Raw genomic sequence first — 16981 nt, forward strand, 5'->3', positions numbered from 1 at the left:
TATGTTGGCTTCTAATAGAGAAAAAATAAAATTAAAAAATAAATATTTCAAATACAAATTAAATCGGGTTGCATTTGGATGTATATATTTGAAGTTAAAAATTTCAAATCTATAATAATAAATTCATTTATTTATTTTAAAAAAATTATTTGACGATAAATTTTAAATCTAAAATAATTATTTTTTAAATCATTAGATAAATTTTAAAATCATCACAATCATTTCAAAATTTATAAAACTAATTTGATAAATGTACATAAAATGGGAGACATCCAAATTAAATTGAAGTTATGTCTATCAATCGCACTAAGATATGTTTCAACACTAATTATTCTCACATGGAATCTGTCCTTCCCACGGGCTGTGTGAATATACGTACAAACATTAGTGGGCCTTTCCCCAATCTACAATTTCCATCACTACAGCTTGCTTTAAGCAGTCCCACTTCGGTTGAATGTCTTCTTACGCCATAATAATGTTTCTGTCTTTTACCCAAATGGTGCCGTAAGTCAATGTGCATATCCGGAGCTCCTTCTGAGCTGAAAAACGTCTTGGCTTGGAAGAAATGTCTGATGGGAAGCCAGCGTTTCTGAACGATGAATTATCAAGAAAGACCTCCATTTTCGGTTTGCGTTTGTGGGTTGTTCTTGGAATCTGCGTCGGTGCCGCCATTGTCATCTTCCTCTTTTTCATCTCAATCTGGTTCACATCCAGGCGGAACAAGAGGACCTCACTGAAAAACAAGATTTCCACCATACCTAACAAGTCGAGTGAAATTCAAGAAATACGCTCCGTCCCTAGTCGCCAAGAACAAGCTCCTCTCAAGCTGCTGCTTGCTCCGGATCCCGAGACACACCCCAAAGAGGATCAAAGGATCCATATCGAGATTGGAAAGGGGCACCGGATATCCTACCCTGAGAATGGAGGGCAGGGTTCCGGGTCTGGCAATGGAAGCGGGGAGGCGCGGCTCCTTAGTGAACCGGGTTCTGTGACAAACGGACCGGAGGTGTCTCATTTAGGGTGGGGACATTGGTACACTTTGAGGGAGCTTGAGAAGTCCACTAATGGCTTTTTATCTGAGAATGTGATTGGGGAAGGAGGCTACGGAATTGTTTATTATGGTGTTTTGGAAGATAATACGAAAGTTGCTGTTAAAAATTTGCTCAATAACAGGTATTTTTGGTTATTCTATTGAAATAATATGTGCGTCTATGATTAGGTTGTATTATATGTTGTATTATTTGTTTGGAGTGTTTTAAACTCCACGCATGTGTGTAATATGTTTGTTTTATTCCTTCTTCGTTTTCTTGAATTAGTCCTTTGTTGATTCACTGATTCAAAGTCAATTGTTATGTTAACGAGAGAAAATGGAGCAATATCATGGGGTGATTCTGGATTTTAATACTATATTGGGTCAAAGTTTTTGTTGGTTTCAAAATAGAGCCATGCATGTATTTCTTCAAGTGCATTTGAATGTTTTCTAAGATTGATTTGAAAAAATAAAGATCTATGTATGATGATCAATATTTTGTTTTTTTGGATGTCTGAAATCGATAAGGGGTCAGGCGGAAAGAGAATTTAAGATCGAAGTTGAAGCGATAGGGCGGGTACGGCACAAGAATTTGGTGAGATTGCTTGGCTATTGTGCTGAAGGAGCTCACAGGTACTTAACTCGGTGCTATTTCAAATAGGCATTTTTGGCCATTCGTTGAATGAAGTTCTTCAGAGTGCTAGTTTGAAATTCCTATTGTTTTATGTTGCAGGATGCTTGTGTATGAGTATGTCGATAATGGCAACTTAGAACAGTGGCTTCATGGAGATGTAGGGCCTTGTAGCCCTCTTACATGGGATATTCGAATGAATATATTACTTGGTACTGCCAAGGGGTAAATTCAGTCCTACAAATCTGGAAAATCTCATTTAATTTCATTAATCTCTGTGATGATGATACGATACTTTTAAGAACCTAATTGGTAAGTTTCTTAGGTTGACTTACCTGCATGAGGGGCTGGAGCCAAAGGTTGTTCACCGTGATATTAAATCGAGCAACATTTTGCTGGATAAACAGTGGAATGCTAAAGTATCGGACTTTGGTCTGGCAAAGCTGATAGGTTCTGAAAGAAGTTATATCACCACTAGAGTTATGGGTACATTTGGGTGAGTGAGTAGTTCGTCCAGAAAGATAGTTTCTTTTTTAGCCTCCACAGCTACCATTTATTTGAATCAAATCCAACTACTAAATATTTTTTGTGTAGCTACGTTGCTCCAGAATATGCTAGCACTGGGATGCTTAACGAAAGAAGCGACGTGTATGGTTTTGGCATCCTCGTAATGGAAATCATAACCGGGAGGAATCCGGTGGATTATGGTCGTCCCGCTGGTGAAGTATGCTTGGATTCCTGATAATGGCTTGACATTTTATTTGGTGTTTCAATATGTTTCTGAGACTTGTATTAACTGAAATTTCAGGTGAACCTTGTTGATTGGCTAAAATCTATGGTTTCCAACCGAAATGCAGAGGGAGTGTTGGATCCAAAATTACCTGAGAAACCCTCGTCGAAAGCATTGAAACGTGCCCTTTTGGTAGCATTACGGTGTGTCGGACCAAATGCTCAAAAGAGGCCAAAGATGGGGCATGTGGTGCACATGCTTGATGCTGACGATTTCCCTTTCCGTGAAGTAAGTTTCAATATCCTACCATCAACTTTTGTGGCATTTAATGCGACTTAAAGTATCTATGGAATGGAAAAAAAAACATCAGATTGTAAAATTTATCTACGGAACTCATGCAGAGTTTCTTGAGAAATACTATATTAGCACCCCACAACTCTTTCTTTTTACGGGTGTATTACATAAAACTTGTACTCTTTAAAATGTTGATCACCAAGTCGGTGGCAATCATTAAAGAACACCAGTTTTATATTCTGGGTTCGGGCACATAATCTTTAATGCCGTTTCCTGGATTCAATCTCCTGTGTAAATTTTAACAGGACCGTAGAAGTAGTCGGGAAGATGGACTGTCAAATCGCATGGAGAGGGGCGGGATGGAACCAGGTGACAGCAGTGGATATGAAAGCAGTGTTCAAACTGAGAGGATTTTGGCAAGGATTAAGCTAGAAACTGATGATGAGCACTAGTGATCATGGTTTTTCGCCATGTTTAACTGTTAGTTCATGGCCAGGCTATGTAAATATCAGTATTCTTCTGTGCTGTATGTGATTCCACTTCCATTCTCATTGTATTTTTGTAGTCAACAAGGAAGATTTTGATTTGTTTAATTTCAATGAAGCCCTTATCATTTTTTAGGAAATATAAAAATGATTTTCTGTAGGTGGATGAGGTACTTGGGCAGAAAATTTTGGGTGCATTAGTAAATTTTTTTTTTTTACAAATTTTTTATTACTTTGAATTTAACAATTGTCCTGAATTTCTATATATATATATAGTTTTAAAAGCTTATATAATTTATATTAGTATTTTGTTTTATCTGTAGATATTTTTTTCCCGGAAATAATAAATAATTTAGAGAGCACAAAAAATCAATAGATGAAATTTATGTGGCTTGTTATTTTTTTTTTAATCTATCTCAAAGGTTTTGAAATAATCTAAATCGGGCCCACCGGTACCACCAAATGGCATGACAGAGAATCCTACAAATGGAATTATCAGAAGGTAGAAGAAGGTGTCTGATGAACAGAACAAAACAACCCATTTTTTTCTTTTACAAAGATCCTTTCATTGGCACCATGTCTTGGCCTATTCATTGTCTACCTATGCATCAAGATTTCCTATGCCTATGCGTAACTCGAGATCGCGACATATTTCAATATCATCATCTCAAAAATATTTCTTATGTTCCCACAAAGATATTTATCATATTTTTTTGAATCTTCGATGACCTCAACGTTGGATTTCCTTTGACAAGCTGCAAGAACTCAAGGACATGCAAGACGATAAATCTTATCGCGACATTCGGTGTGGTTTTCTGTTGCAGATGATTAAACCAATACACACCATGTACTGAACTCAACAACTAATGATGGCTCGTATAAATATTAACAATCTGCATATTCATCCTTTCTGCTCAACAAGATGGAGTGCGAGGTCCTCGTGGTTGTAACCTATGTCGCTCTCCAAGAAATAGCTCGTGGAAAGGAACAGCCTACAACAGAACACTTCTCATCTAGTTACGCTAAATCTACACTAGTGAGTGAATACTGAATACATGTTCCTCCAACACATGCGCATTCACCTTTATATATTTCTATTAATGAGCTTCGATGTCATTATCAAGATACATCTGTCTACCATGGACTCGTCAGAGTCCGTCGCAAGTATAGCCTTCTCCCTCCTTTTTCCTGGTTCATCATCTCAAGAACCTGTAGAAATCACACCAGTATTAGAAAACTTAATTTTGTTGAGTAGCAACAAATGTCCACATATTCTATGTACACTATTGTGCTACTGACATTGAGATGTTTGAGTTATACCATTATTGCTGAATTCAAAGATTTATTTTGCTTCCATGAACAGTTTTCTTTTTGAGTTCGACCCAACGTCCATTTCCTTTCTTTGCCTATTTTTAGATTTTTTTTCATTTCCAGTCAAATTTCAATACTTTCTTGAATATAATTAGAGAATAACAACCAAGAATGGCATAAATAAAGTAAAATATCAACTATATAATTTGAATTTAATTCATTCTTGTTCTAGAGCACACATTAAAACAAATCTTACGGAATATCAAAAAATAAATCTTACTAAGGCATAATTAAGTATAACTCATAGCAAAGAAATCTCAAACCACAAACTGGACCATGTATCACAAATTCTGTTTAAAACCAACAAAACGCAATTTCTGATTTTACTTTTTCCAATTTCAGATTGGTATTAAGATCATTATTTTGAACGAAAGGAATGTGAGATACCTGATTCCTCTGTATTTCCACCATCTCCGCCTATACCATGAAAATAAACTAATCAAGAAAGCACGCAAATCATGTGTGATTTGAGGAAATTATTTATTCTTTTCATATAATTATTTAACATTTTATCGCAAAATTATTTCAAACAAATAAAACACAACGAGAATTTTCATAATATTGTCAATGTTATCTTTTGATACTTCACATGTAATTGTAATAGTATGTACATGTTTGGTTAAATAGATCCACTTTTTAAAAATACATGTTTTATGCACCAAAGGTATTAAAGGAATCCACTAGAGAAACTTTCGAAAACACATTTTTGGTGTAACAAAAGGAAGTTCCCCGACCACTTGGTGCTTAGTGCATAATAGCAGATAAAATTATGTCAAAAAAACAAAGATTAATTGAGAGGCGATGAACCTGTTTCTTTCGCAATTCATCATTTTCCGCCTTCAGTTTCACAATTTCCGCTTCCAACTCCATGGTGTATGCCTGAAAGGAGAGAAAATCACAACTGTGTTACAAACACCACCACCAAGGGTTGACTCCTCATAACAGAATACTGGTGATCTTATCTGATAAAGCAAATACAATATGGAAGTTATAAATTTGATTTGTTCTCCATCGTGCACTTCTTGAACATACTAATGTGCTTGGTTTTGCGCGCCAGGACTATCATCTTTATCCTAGTTATTTGGACAATGCCAAAACAATTACAAATCCCCAGTCCGCAATCAAACATGTTAATCCTTGGTCTTGTGTTTATGGAAGAACGTGAAGTCGAATAACTAAAATGATGCACGAACCCTTAAATAATATCCAAAGGTATGCATATATTAGATACAAACATCAGCATCTACAAATTTTGAAGCAATACAAATTGTTAAAGAACAAACTATCGACCTTTTCTTCTGAAATCTTGTCCAAGTTTCGAATCGGAATGATCAAGTTAAACAAGTAGATATATACACCCATGCCAACACAAACAGTCACTCAAAAGAACATAACAAAGTTTCACCTGCTTTCGAGCTCGTGATCTTGCAGCCGATTCCCTATTCTTAATCATCCTCTTTTGCCTCCTTTCAACCACCTTCTCCAAGGCGGCTCGTTTCCTACCCCGTAAACCACCATTAATCATGTACGGAACAGGTGATATGGATGGCGTCCCGTCATTACTATTAACCTGGCCGTCAGATGAAACTGATGGAGACCCCTTCTCATTAGCTCCTAAGTTAACCACCCCTAGTCCTCCACCATGTAACTTTATATTTTGGACCATGCGATTATTCATTGCTGCATCAGAAACCCCAACAATTCCACCCCTAATACCTGAATTTCCTAACTGATTACTAGAAATTCCCAAGGCAAAGGCAGGCTGTTTTGGAAGGAGCTGTTGCTGCTGCATAGGCTGTGGTGAAGCAGATCTCGCCCCATTAACATTCAGGAGTAAACCACCAGATTCAAAGGTAATCTGATTACCAGTCCTACAGGCCATTAATCGGGCATCCCTACCAGTCTGCTGGAAACCAAATTCTGATCCCGAACTTGTGGGAATTGACCGATCGTCCAAAACTCCAACATTTTTAAGAGTTGCAGCTACTTGTGTTTCTTCCCTAACGACTCCGGCTCTCACCAAGAACTCCTCGAGGGTAACCTCGCCTAAAGTCGGTTCTCTCGGAAGCATTCCAAAACCACCGCCCCCAATGACCTCCTTCCCACCACCGTACTCTTTTGACACATCCCGCCAAACCTCGTCCACCGTCTTATGACTTAGCGTACGAGGAAGAGTCAATGATCCTTGTCTCTGCAAATGACTACTCCCTTCCTGAATCCTAACATCGCCACCACTGCTGGAGCCAATAACCAGATTTTCTTCTGCATTCCAAATGCTTTTAAGCAACTCATCCATGTTCAATGACCCCAAGTCCTTACCAATTCCGCCGGCTGCGGTTTGAAACTCATCAAAAGTTAATGAATAGATGGAAGACTGCCGAATCAAAGGGAAATCACCCGGCGGTGTTCCACCGTCGCCGCCCCCTTCTGGGGGATCGTTTCCGAAACTCATGAAATTGAAACTACTCCCCATCTGAAGTCCTGCAGATCTGTTGAAAGCAAAATCCTCAAATCCCAGAATCAATAAAATAACTAGAATATACTGTATTTCCCCTGTCTTTACAAAGCCCAAAGTTCAGTATCACCGCTCTCTTTTTGATTCACCATCAAGACTCGATTTTTACCACCAAACAACGCTTCACAACACAAAGTTGCGTAAAGAATCAAGACTAAAGAAACAACTGATTTGAACCCAAATCAGAGGAAAAGGATATCATAGAGCTCACATGAAATATGTTAAAATGTATAATAAGAGAAAACAAAAAGCAAGATTCCCAGAGAGTTAAAATGAAACAGGTAGAAAGATCAAGAAAATTAACACGGAGTTGAACGTTGACAAACGGTCTTAATTAACAAATGCACAGGATAAGAACAAGAGAAAAAAAAAGGTTCATAAGACACATAATTATCATTAAAAAAACAATATTCAAATTGATCAAATCAAGTACGTACATAACTTTTACGGCCTGCTAAAAAATTTTTGATGGGCTTTTGCCAAGTGTTCTTCCATTTCAAGAATCACATGAAGTGGGATGAGACTTCAGCGGGGCGGTGCATATTGTAATGTAAATAAACGTTATCAAGACAAATATGAAGAGAAGAGTGGACTAATAATTGTGAAGTGGAAATGGCGTTTGGGTAATGACGGCCAATAACAATATTACAAGGAGCAAATTTTTGGATCAACGGTTGTTATTGGTTGGATAATAAAAAATTGACGTGGCCGACAACAACAAACCTAATTATCAAGTAGGGAGGCACTTGTGAGGTTCCGTGCCCCTTCGAAAGAGCTGCCTACATCGATAGGAATTGTCAAATCTCCAACGCAATTAATGGCGCAGGCCTCTGGCTTAATGGCATGAAATGAATAAAATCTTCAATCTATTACTTTATTTCAATAAAATTTTAACAATTTAAATATTGTTCTCCAATCTACTGAGCTAAGCCACCGTTTGATAAGTTATATTATTTATTCATATTTTTATTCAATCAATCTAATATCATGTTTGGTGTACCAAATTATTTATTCATCTACCAATCATTTATATTTACGTCAATCAAAAACTAAATTCAGTCCTAAAAAATTATTCTTAAAATATTTAATATAATTTTATTTATAACAATTTATTTGTTCCATAAACTATGTATTTATAAATTAATTAATTAAATATAAAAAAATCTTACACTTCAAATTATAATAAATTAATTTTATTTTTAGGGACAATTAACGCAGACTTAATATAATATAATAAAATCATTAAATCAAATAAATTTGATTAAACTAATTCTTTATTAAATCTATCTTCATGAATCGTTAAAACCAATTTACACTGCGCTGGGTAGGAGTGCTAACCCAGTACTGGCAAAGAAAGATTTTTAACTGGAGAGTTAGCATCGCCCAACCAGAGAAGACGGGAGTTGTTTATGATCGTTCGTATTAGCTCCACTCTCCCATATCTTTAATTCAATTATATTTTTATATTATATATTTTTAAAATCTAATTAGTAAAGGGAAATTAAATAGCTAGCCGAATAATACAGATAGAGATGTCATATTTAACATCAAGAAAGATTTGTATGAAACGAGAGAGGAAATTCGATACCATTATAAGTAAAAAAATTCTCAAGGAAACTAAAATATTACAACAAAATGATGATAAATGAAAAGTGCAAACTCTAGATAGGACATCAATCCAACTATCCGATATATAATTTAATATATATCGCAGGTAAAGAGAAAAGGGACGCACTGCCTCTATCCTGGCCACGCTTAATTAACACAAGAACGACGACTTCGACACTACAATGACGCAAATGGTGATCAAAAGAGACCATGACGGAGAAAGCATTGACGCAGAAGATGGCCTAGAGAAAGTACTGCCAGTACCACCGGTTGCGGAAGGCGGAGAATCGGTGGTGGTGGAAGGTGGAGAAGTGGTTGTGCTGGATGAAGAACCCCCGGCGGCAGCCACATTCACGGAAAGCTTCATCCCCCCGCCGCAATGTCCAGGGACACTGCATATGAAGTAGTGTGCGCCGGCGGTCTTGAGAGTGATAGAGGTGCTGCCGCTGCTGTCTGAGCTTATGGAGTTGCTGGAGGCGCAAGCCTTGTAGTCGTTTGCGCTCACTTCATCCACAGTGTGGCCGGGGGCGTAGCTGAATACTGCCAGGTCAACATTGAATATATCGGATGATCAGGCGAAATCGTTACATAATATTCTCCTATTCATCAACCAATTTATTGCTTAAATTGTACTTTTTATATATCCTCTAATTACAAACTGATACACATCGTGGGAAATCCAAATCCAGCTAAACGTGGAAGTTAAATAAAATGTTGCAGAAGATTTCTTCCTGTATTTAGTTAATTAAAAGTGGTGGCATGCAACTACTTACCAAGGGTGTCACCCAAGGCGAAGGTCTTGTCGCTAGCCCAGCTTCCATAGCTACCGCCCAAACCCCATCCGGAAGAATCCCCCACTGTGTAAGTTGCAGCTCGAACTCCAAGATTTGAACAACAAATAATCACCAAAACAATTAAACTTGACATCCCATTCTTGATTTTGGCCATTATTCTGAGATGGCTTTGTGATTTGTATGATTTTTACTTATTTGATTTTGGACAGAGAGATTGGCTCAAAGATGATAGATTACTTACATGCGCAAGTTTTATATAGTGGACTGGAAATGAAAATATTGGAGTTGTTGCGTGGAATATGAGGAGGAATTATTAAAGGTAACCCATCGGTACCCCGAAATTCATCAGCTCTCGTTATATTAAGTTTACGACATATACATACATAAATATATATATTAATGTGCATGCTTTATATAAATGTCTTTGAAATTATGATTTATTTCGAGTTTATTAATATAAACTTCTATTTTAAGAGTTGAAAAGTGAAAATATTGTGTTACCTTTATGTACTCAAAAAGCATTTTGGAGTAGAACCACATAGATAAGGGGTTTCAAAAAACTTTAAAATAATTATAATTTTAAATTATTGTTTTGTATCTTAAATTTTTCAAAAAATTAGTTTCTTAAGCTTAGAAAGCTAATTTTTACAAAAAAAGAAAAAGGTTTTTTCAATATCTGATCTAAAAAAAATATTTCCAAACAATTAAATAATGCAAACGTATAATTATTGTAATGTTTGTTACCAAAACTGTAATTTAAATGGATTAGCTTAAAAAACCAGTCGAATTTTAAAACTGCATGTCTCTTTCAGTATACATCTCCATTCACTAATTGTAAGTAATTTGACTCTTTTGCTAGCACTTTTTAGGAAAAATACTCTGTATATATAAAAGTATATATTTCGAAAATAACGCAATTCATTCGTGCCAGAAAATAAAAGCATTCGAATCATATAAAATGAAGAAATAAATTTGATCAAAACACACAATATGGACTTCAGATAACTTTAATTCTTTCTAGAAAAGAGAAGTAACTTGAGTTATACTTAAATCTTGTATGTAAATCAAACAGAACTCGAAATCAATGCCGTTTGGCTGTTGAAATATCCCTTTTGGACACATTAATTCTACGAGAAACTTATTCTTCCCATGACCGAAGTAACGGATATCATAAGATATGTATAATTGCTTTCAAAATGAGCCAACTAACCCTCGTCAGGCTTCTGTAGCATCTACATATCTTCATTAATGACGTAGATATATAATTTTTGTTAGTTTATGTATCCGTAAATCATGAAATTAGAAAAGGAATAACTAATTGAAATGAAACAAACCGTTCTATTAGAATCGTCCCATGATTAGTTAAAAAAATTTAAGCTTAGCTCTTACATTTCCACTGATAAAACTGCGCTTGAACTAGTCCATATTGTTAATTAAAATGTTTTAAATTCATCTTAGCTAGGAAGTAGTTGGGCTGGCACGAAAGCATTTGAAAAGACAAAAGCATTAACCAACACCATAATTAGATGGAGTGGGTGATCCATAATTCCAATCGTGAGTGGAAATAATGGGAGTATATCAAACTACCATGAGAGGTATGGGTACCGAAAGTAGGTGATGGTTGAACTTTGGAGTACCTAAGGGTCCACGAAAGTGGCCCAAGGGCACCTACCGCTATTGCTTTAATTTTGAACAACACCGGCCTGGATTAATAAATAAAGGAAAATCTTGAAAATTTTAGATTTCACTGCTTTGGAGCTTGACGTGGACGAATCGAAGCAGGTAATGCATCAACTAAGGCACCTACTTTCTTATCTCACGTTTGGTACATTTTTAAAAAACTCGTGATAATAACGTATACCAAGCTATGCTTAAATGAACTACAATATATCAACAAAAAACATACGTCTGCGACTTGCTTTCATATTACATAAGGTTTTACTTGAAAAATAAATTGATCATATATCTAACATAATGGGGAAAAAATTGAAACATTATTAAAAAAAAAAATTTAACAGCACGAACTCCAAAAGGCAGAAGTTAAAAAAGCATAACAGATTCGTAAATAAATATTAAAAAATGTCTTTGATATCACACCTTGATCTCGGACCAGATAAGTAATGAGAATGTGTATTTACTTAAAAAGTAAATAATTATTTATCTAAAATAATGCGAGACAAAATTGAAACATTAAAAAAAATGTATTATGATCGAAGAACGGAGAAAGGGGGAAAAAACAAAACATCAAAACAAAACATGTAGTTTTTATTTCTTTTTAGTATTTTTTTTACTTCCATTATATTTGGTACCAAATGTCAATATCAAAATGATTAAGTTACAAGCAATATTTTTTTGTTTAATTCAACGGGAATCTATTAAATTCCATTCCCATTTACAGGTCCAACTAGCTACATTAGACTAAAGACGAATATCGTAATTAACGCTAATTTTAGTGTACTAACGAGAAAAACAGTATAAGATCATATAATGCTCCAAAGATCTTATCATCGATCGAAATAAAGCTTAGCATCACACAGATAGATGCAGAAATATCAAACAGGATCCTGATTCACCGGCGTAAGCTGAGACAGAAACAATTCAAGAATAGCTTGCTCTCTGGGTTGCGGCGTTGGAAAAGGATCATTTCCTGCGTAAAATCACAGAAACCAGAAATGCAAACTTCCCAAGTTAGTTACCTATGCATGTTAGAAACGATGTAATGTTAGTAACTTGGAAATAAAGCAAGGGTATTAAGGACAGACCTGTAGGATATAATTCGGTCCATGGCGAAAGATTGACATCGAGCTCGAATTCAGGTTGTTGTGTATCATCTTCAATGATTCTCCTACTAGGGTTCAAATGATTATGGACGTGCACGCTTGGGGCGTGAACTAGAGTTAAGGATGATAGCTGTATGTTGTCCATGTGTTGAGACTGATCGCTACAAACAAAATCAAAGTTGAGTCAAATGTATCCTGCCAGTTCCAATTCTAGTCAGCAGACCACAAATATAAAACAGTAGTATATTAAACTTTAGCAGATAACTTTAATTGGATTATCCAATGATAGATCAGCACATTTAACTTGAATATGCAAGTTCAAAAATTCTCATAACAATCTCTCGCTTGGACGGCATGTCACCGAAAAATGTGCATTTCTTTATGAGCTCAAATTGTAATGTCACATATAGAAGTATCATTTAACAATATCGTCCACTGATATACGAGTAAAAGATTAAAGAGGTTTTCATCACTTTAAGTGTGAATCAACCCATCAGTAATCACATATACCAATATAACGAAACAACGTAAATCTATCACGGAAACATACCTGAAAATTACATGTAAGATGATCTAACATGTCTATTTTCATCTGGTCTTTCTTATTAATCTCGAGTAAGATCAACCATAACCACAATAATATAGTGTAATAAAATGAATATTTTACTTAACCGAAGTTTCGAACAAAATAATGAAAATATACTTTTAACATATAAGCATTTCAATTTACAAACTCCCACTGAAGCATAACATCACGAGGAAGCACAGCACTCATGCAAGCAACATGCAAGCAAAAGACTTTGGGTGTCAAACCTTAGTGAGCGGATCCACAATCATTGAATTTGTTCCAATCTTAATAGAAATTCGAAAATACGGGATTCAAAAAACATGAATTTATTTAGATATAAAAATTCAGTTAACTCAAAACAATATCTAAATAAAAATAATAATACTACGACATATTAATTTGATTCTCAATAATTCAACATAAGTCCAGGCTATCATACCAGCTTTAGAATAAATAAATCACAGGATCTATATGTCAGATTATCGAGAATAAATAACTGAAAAACAATAACACAGAAGCTGAATCTATCATCTTGAAAAATTCGAAGTGACATGGTACCGATGGAACACTTATGTTTCTCTATAGAAGAGATACATTTTTCTACGTATAGTGTGTGCTTGGAGACCATAAACCTACTTATAATAAAATAAGTATCCTTTATTTTAAATTTGATCTCTTAACAAATTGAGAATCACCTAATAATATATATGCATTTAAATCCATGACTAAATAATGATACTCTTTTTAATCCATAATTTAAACTTTAGTATATTACTTTAATTGGATTATCCAATGGAGCTCTTCAACTTATATGGCTCACTACTTTGTGATATAAGATAGTACAAATTCATAAGTCCGATCCATTCGGTCGGATTATTATTTAAATGTACATAGACAACAGATAGAACCTTATGGGAAGCCTCGTGGGAAGCAGGCCATTCGAATCCAAAAAGTTGAGGATTTGAACTTGTGGATCTCTTTGTGGAATCCAATCCAATCCTACATTTGGATTTCTTGCCACCAAAGCGTTTACGCTCAATGTTTCATGGGGGAAATTCACCTGAGGGGCAATGGAAAAAGTATACAGAATCAGTTGGTTCATGTCGTTTCGTATTCTGAGTTTGTTTTTCTTCTAGCTAACAAAAGAGACCTGCGACGTTGTTTGCGCACCAGGAGAGATATACTGGTCCTTCAGAACTTGCTATACATGAAAGTATAATTCATTAGCTGGACTCATGTTCGAAAACTACGCAGATGATCATGAAAACTTGCCTTCCTGACTCGGACATGCTTCAAATTTTCTTCAAGAATTTGTTCTCTATACTCCGCCTCACACACTGTGGTGATATCAGAAGTATCACCTTCGTAAATCCTGCATGTGAAACATGCATTTACATGTTTTTGCAATCGAACAGCTAATGCAAGAAGTACATGGCGTATGATATATATGCACCTTAATCTTTTCTCCATATCCTCGAGTTGGCACCTACATTTCAGAATTTCTTGCTGCATCTCCTGCATCAGCTCAACTCTCTGATCATTTGCAAAATCGAGAAACACGACATGAGCGGTTAATGTTGAAAACGGAGCCAAGAAACTTATATGGACAATTCTTCAGAAAAGCTTGGTGGCCACCCAGTTAACTAACTTCTTTAGGTTTTCTGGTTCGAGTAACTCCGAATGGTAAAGCAGATCATCAAGTCATGTCATTTCGATTATAATTGTAATACATAATATATAAATATGAATGGAATAAGATTGTTGTTCACATAAACCAACCATGCATAACCTTAAGTTTACCAGAAAGGAATGTTCGGCTAAAGTGATGTAACCCGAAGTCATCAAGATCAGCACAAAAGACCAAAATATATGTAATATATCTGCAAATAACTTAAATTCCGTAATAAAAACTATGAGTATACCTCAACTTGAGAATCAATCACGCTAGCAGGGCTGCGGCATAGAAGAGAATTAAGCAAATACTTAAAATAGATTCAAAGAATCAAACTTATATTACCAAAAAACAAAAGCTAAATTTCGGCTACCTGCTGGCTGCTTGAAAATTTCGATCTGCATCAGATTTCAACTTGCCAAGAGCCCTTTGAAGATGCTGCAAATATAAATTTTTCTTAGTTCTAATAAATTTCCATGCTCGACATATTGTATATATAGTTTTAAAACTGTAACTAAATTTCATGATAAAAACGTTAAAACTTATTGTTTCGATATTATCCAGTCGTGAGTCAGGTACTGTTTGTCTGAAAGTTGGAAATAGGTACCTCTTGATTCTGTAGCCTGTCGCGTCGTTGCATGAAGACAATTAAACATGCGACCAAATCGAATAAGAGAATAAGTGTCAACATCAATTGAAAAAAAAAAAAGAGATCAAATTGGTGTACGAAAACTAAATTAGCAATTCATTTCCTTATAACTTACCTTCCTCGCTCATGCTCGGGGAGATTCACATATCGTGATATGATCTCTTCGATGCTTCAAAAAGACAAAAAATATATACATATAGTAAAAAAAAATCAATAAAACCCTTGATTTTCTTTTAAATTTTGGAAACTCTAGCTACAACAAATAAAAGTGACAAAATCCATAAATATTTGTTCAAGATTCGACTTTTCGTCTTATTCTTTAACCTTTAAAATACTAAAAAAATATAAGATAATAAAAACAAAAAACCTTAAAAAACTATTCATCCCAAAGATATAAATAATATGAAGAGTCTCTAAAAAAATTAGCCTAAAAAGTTTAACTAAAAGAAAACAAAAGATTAATATACGATTTATTAATATTCAGCAGCACCTTCGATTTCCAGAGAAAATGCTAACTCTTCCGGAAGGAGAAAACATGATGAGAGCCACATCAACATCACAAAGAACAGAAAGCTCGTAAGCTTTCTTGATGAGCCCATTTCTTCTCTTCGAGAAAGTGACTTGCCTATTCGTTGTGTTCTCAATTTTCTTGATCTGAAGCTTCACTCTCCCCATAATATGATCTGCCCACTTTCAATATCGTGAACCAAATTATATTCAGATCGCTGAAACAATTTCTGGGAAATTTAAGGGTTCTCTCTACATACTATGTATATTTCTTAAAAAAATATACAAAATCGAGGAGGCAATAAAATTGAAAAGAATCGAGGAAAGAAAGAAGCGATAACGCAGAAGCTTTAAAACAACATATTTTGGCATTGTCAGGCCATTTGCAGAAGATGACGAGAGAAAGAAAGAGAGTCATCCATAGCTGGTTTGAAAAACAAAAGAATGAGAGAATTTTGTATTAAATGAATAGTTTGTTAGGGCAGAAGAAAGAAAATTTGGACACGTAGTAAAATGGGTGTTAATAATCAGCAGCTAGCCACTAGAGGGCTACGGGTTTTGCTCTTGCCAAAATGGTAATCAGTGTAACACACATGGGTTGTCAAGTTACTATTTGATCATTTTACACGTGGTATCGCCTCGATGTTGGTCATTCTGCAATGTACGTTGTTTTTTTACTTGTTTTAGTTCATGTTTTTTGTACACAACTTTTGTTCATGATTCTATTCTTCCGCCATATACTTCCTCAGTTATCATGTGATTTTGTTGCAGTTTAATTGAGCCGAGAGACTATTGTGTTAGCTCGGAGATTATTACAAAAAATAATGATCATAAATTTAATCGTTAAATCAATATTAGAACAGGGATTTGTAGGATCTCGAATTCGAGACCTATCCCACGTTTGGGACTATGGAACCATTTGTTCAGCCAATAAATTCTTGTTTTCGTGTGTGTATCCATCTGATAAAAAAATCCTCCGTATTGTAACTTAAAGTATCTTCTCATTTAATTGTCAATATTTTTTTAGTCTCCCATAGCTAATCTCTACAGCTACAAAATCTCAAATGCCATATTATGGAGGAGATTGCCCAACCCCTTGAGATTGATATTTAATAGAGTCGAAAACACCTTGCCTACCCATAATTGTCAGAATTATCCAATTCCCTCATTTACAGTACTTACACTTATTTATATTTCATTGTAAAGACATAATTGTTACGTGTGTTTACAATCTTTTTAATAATTAATTTTATTTATATTAAAACAGAGATAATATTATAATTGTAAAAAAAAATGAAATGTCATATTACAATTTGAAATAATTATATTTAAATGATATAATATCAT

The 16981-nt window shown here is 35.0% G+C and overlaps 4 protein-coding genes across 7 annotated transcripts; 1 reads left to right on the forward strand and 3 right to left on the reverse strand.

The window, feature by feature from the left end:
* The first annotated feature begins 434 nt into the window (after window positions 1-434).
* On the forward strand, window positions 435-3284 carry LOC142552858 (putative serine/threonine-protein kinase At1g01540). Its single transcript, XM_075662733.1, has 7 exons — window positions 435-1173; window positions 1559-1663; window positions 1764-1886; window positions 1987-2157; window positions 2256-2385; window positions 2470-2679; window positions 2991-3284. The coding sequence occupies exons 1-7, from the start codon at window positions 566-568 to the stop codon at window positions 3135-3137; spliced, it is 1494 nt and encodes a 497-aa protein (XP_075518848.1). The 5' UTR covers window positions 435-565; the 3' UTR covers window positions 3138-3284.
* A 737-nt stretch (window positions 3285-4021) lies between these two features.
* On the reverse strand, window positions 4022-7681 carry LOC142552857 (ABSCISIC ACID-INSENSITIVE 5-like protein 5). Of its 4 annotated transcripts, none has more exons than XM_075662732.1 (5): window positions 7499-7681; window positions 5947-7030; window positions 5349-5420; window positions 4929-4958; window positions 4022-4379 (listed from the first exon to the last, which is right to left on the reverse strand). In XM_075662732.1, the coding sequence occupies exons 2-5, from the start codon at window positions 7012-7014 to the stop codon at window positions 4305-4307; spliced, it is 1245 nt and encodes a 414-aa protein (XP_075518847.1). In that variant the 5' UTR covers window positions 7015-7030; window positions 7499-7681; the 3' UTR covers window positions 4022-4304. The 4 variants fall into 4 exon arrangements, with proteins under 4 accessions (XP_075518847.1, XP_075518846.1, XP_075518845.1 ...); XM_075662731.1 differs by having other exon boundaries at window positions 7494-7681; XM_075662730.1 differs by having other exon boundaries at window positions 5947-7022; window positions 7490-7681.
* Window positions 7682-8613: 932 nt separating this feature from the next.
* On the reverse strand, window positions 8614-9778 carry LOC142554394 (blue copper protein-like). Its single transcript, XM_075665065.1, has 2 exons — window positions 9438-9778; window positions 8614-9204 (listed from the first exon to the last, which is right to left on the reverse strand). The coding sequence occupies exons 1-2, from the start codon at window positions 9610-9612 to the stop codon at window positions 8816-8818; spliced, it is 564 nt and encodes a 187-aa protein (XP_075521180.1). The 5' UTR covers window positions 9613-9778; the 3' UTR covers window positions 8614-8815.
* Window positions 9779-11772: 1994 nt separating this feature from the next.
* Window positions 11773-16057, reverse strand: LOC142554395 (agamous-like MADS-box protein AGL104). The gene is made up of 11 exons (XM_075665066.1): window positions 15618-16057; window positions 15243-15296; window positions 15086-15101; window positions 14852-14916; window positions 14729-14759; window positions 14260-14339; window positions 14079-14178; window positions 13957-14007; window positions 13715-13866; window positions 12221-12399; window positions 11773-12105 (listed from the first exon to the last, which is right to left on the reverse strand). The coding sequence occupies exons 1-11, from the start codon at window positions 15800-15802 to the stop codon at window positions 12011-12013; spliced, it is 1008 nt and encodes a 335-aa protein (XP_075521181.1). The 5' UTR covers window positions 15803-16057; the 3' UTR covers window positions 11773-12010.
* Between the last annotated feature and the right edge of the window lie 924 nt (window positions 16058-16981).

This window comes from Primulina tabacum, chromosome 8 (genome assembly GCF_025594145.1).
Source record: "Primulina tabacum isolate GXHZ01 chromosome 8, ASM2559414v2, whole genome shotgun sequence".
Taxonomy (NCBI): Eukaryota; Viridiplantae; Streptophyta; class Magnoliopsida; order Lamiales; family Gesneriaceae; genus Primulina; species Primulina tabacum.

Bases quoted from the DNA above. Each gene is read 5' to 3' on its own strand.
- LOC142552858 (XM_075662733.1), top strand. From the start codon at position 566: ATGTCTGATGGGAAGCCAGCGTTTCTGAACGATGAATTATCAAGAAAG. The intron at 2,158-2,255 runs GTGAGTGAGTAG...TTTTTTGTGTAG, and splicing joins AGAGTTATGGGTACATTTGG to CTACGTTGCTCCAGAATATG. The intron at 2,386-2,469 runs GTATGCTTGGAT...CTGAAATTTCAG, and splicing joins ATGGTCGTCCCGCTGGTGAA to GTGAACCTTGTTGATTGGCT.
- LOC142552857 (XM_075662732.1), bottom strand. From the start codon at position 7,014: ATGGGGAGTAGTTTCAATTTCATGAGTTTCGGAAACGATCCCCCAGAA. The intron at 5,421-5,946 runs GTGAAACTTTGT...CTCTCCTTTCAG, and splicing joins GATCACGAGCTCGAAAGCAG to GCATACACCATGGAGTTGGA. The intron at 4,380-4,928 runs GTATCTCACATT...TGATTTCTACAG, and splicing joins TGGAAATACAGAGGAATCAG to GTTCTTGAGATGATGAACCA.
- LOC142554394 (XM_075665065.1), bottom strand. From the start codon at position 9,612: ATGGCCAAAATCAAGAATGGGATGTCAAGTTTAATTGTTTTGGTGATT. The intron at 9,205-9,437 runs GTAAGTAGTTGC...TTGACCTGGCAG, and splicing joins CGCCTTGGGTGACACCCTTG to TATTCAGCTACGCCCCCGGC.
- LOC142554395 (XM_075665066.1), bottom strand. From the start codon at position 15,802: ATGGGGAGAGTGAAGCTTCAGATCAAGAAAATTGAGAACACAACGAAT. The intron at 13,867-13,956 runs GTCTCTTTTGTT...ATTGCCCCTCAG, and splicing joins GTGCGCAAACAACGTCGCAG to GTGAATTTCCCCCATGAAAC. The intron at 12,400-13,714 runs GTTCTATCTGTT...TTTTGTTTGTAG, and splicing joins CCCACGAGGCTTCCCATAAG to CGATCAGTCTCAACACATGG.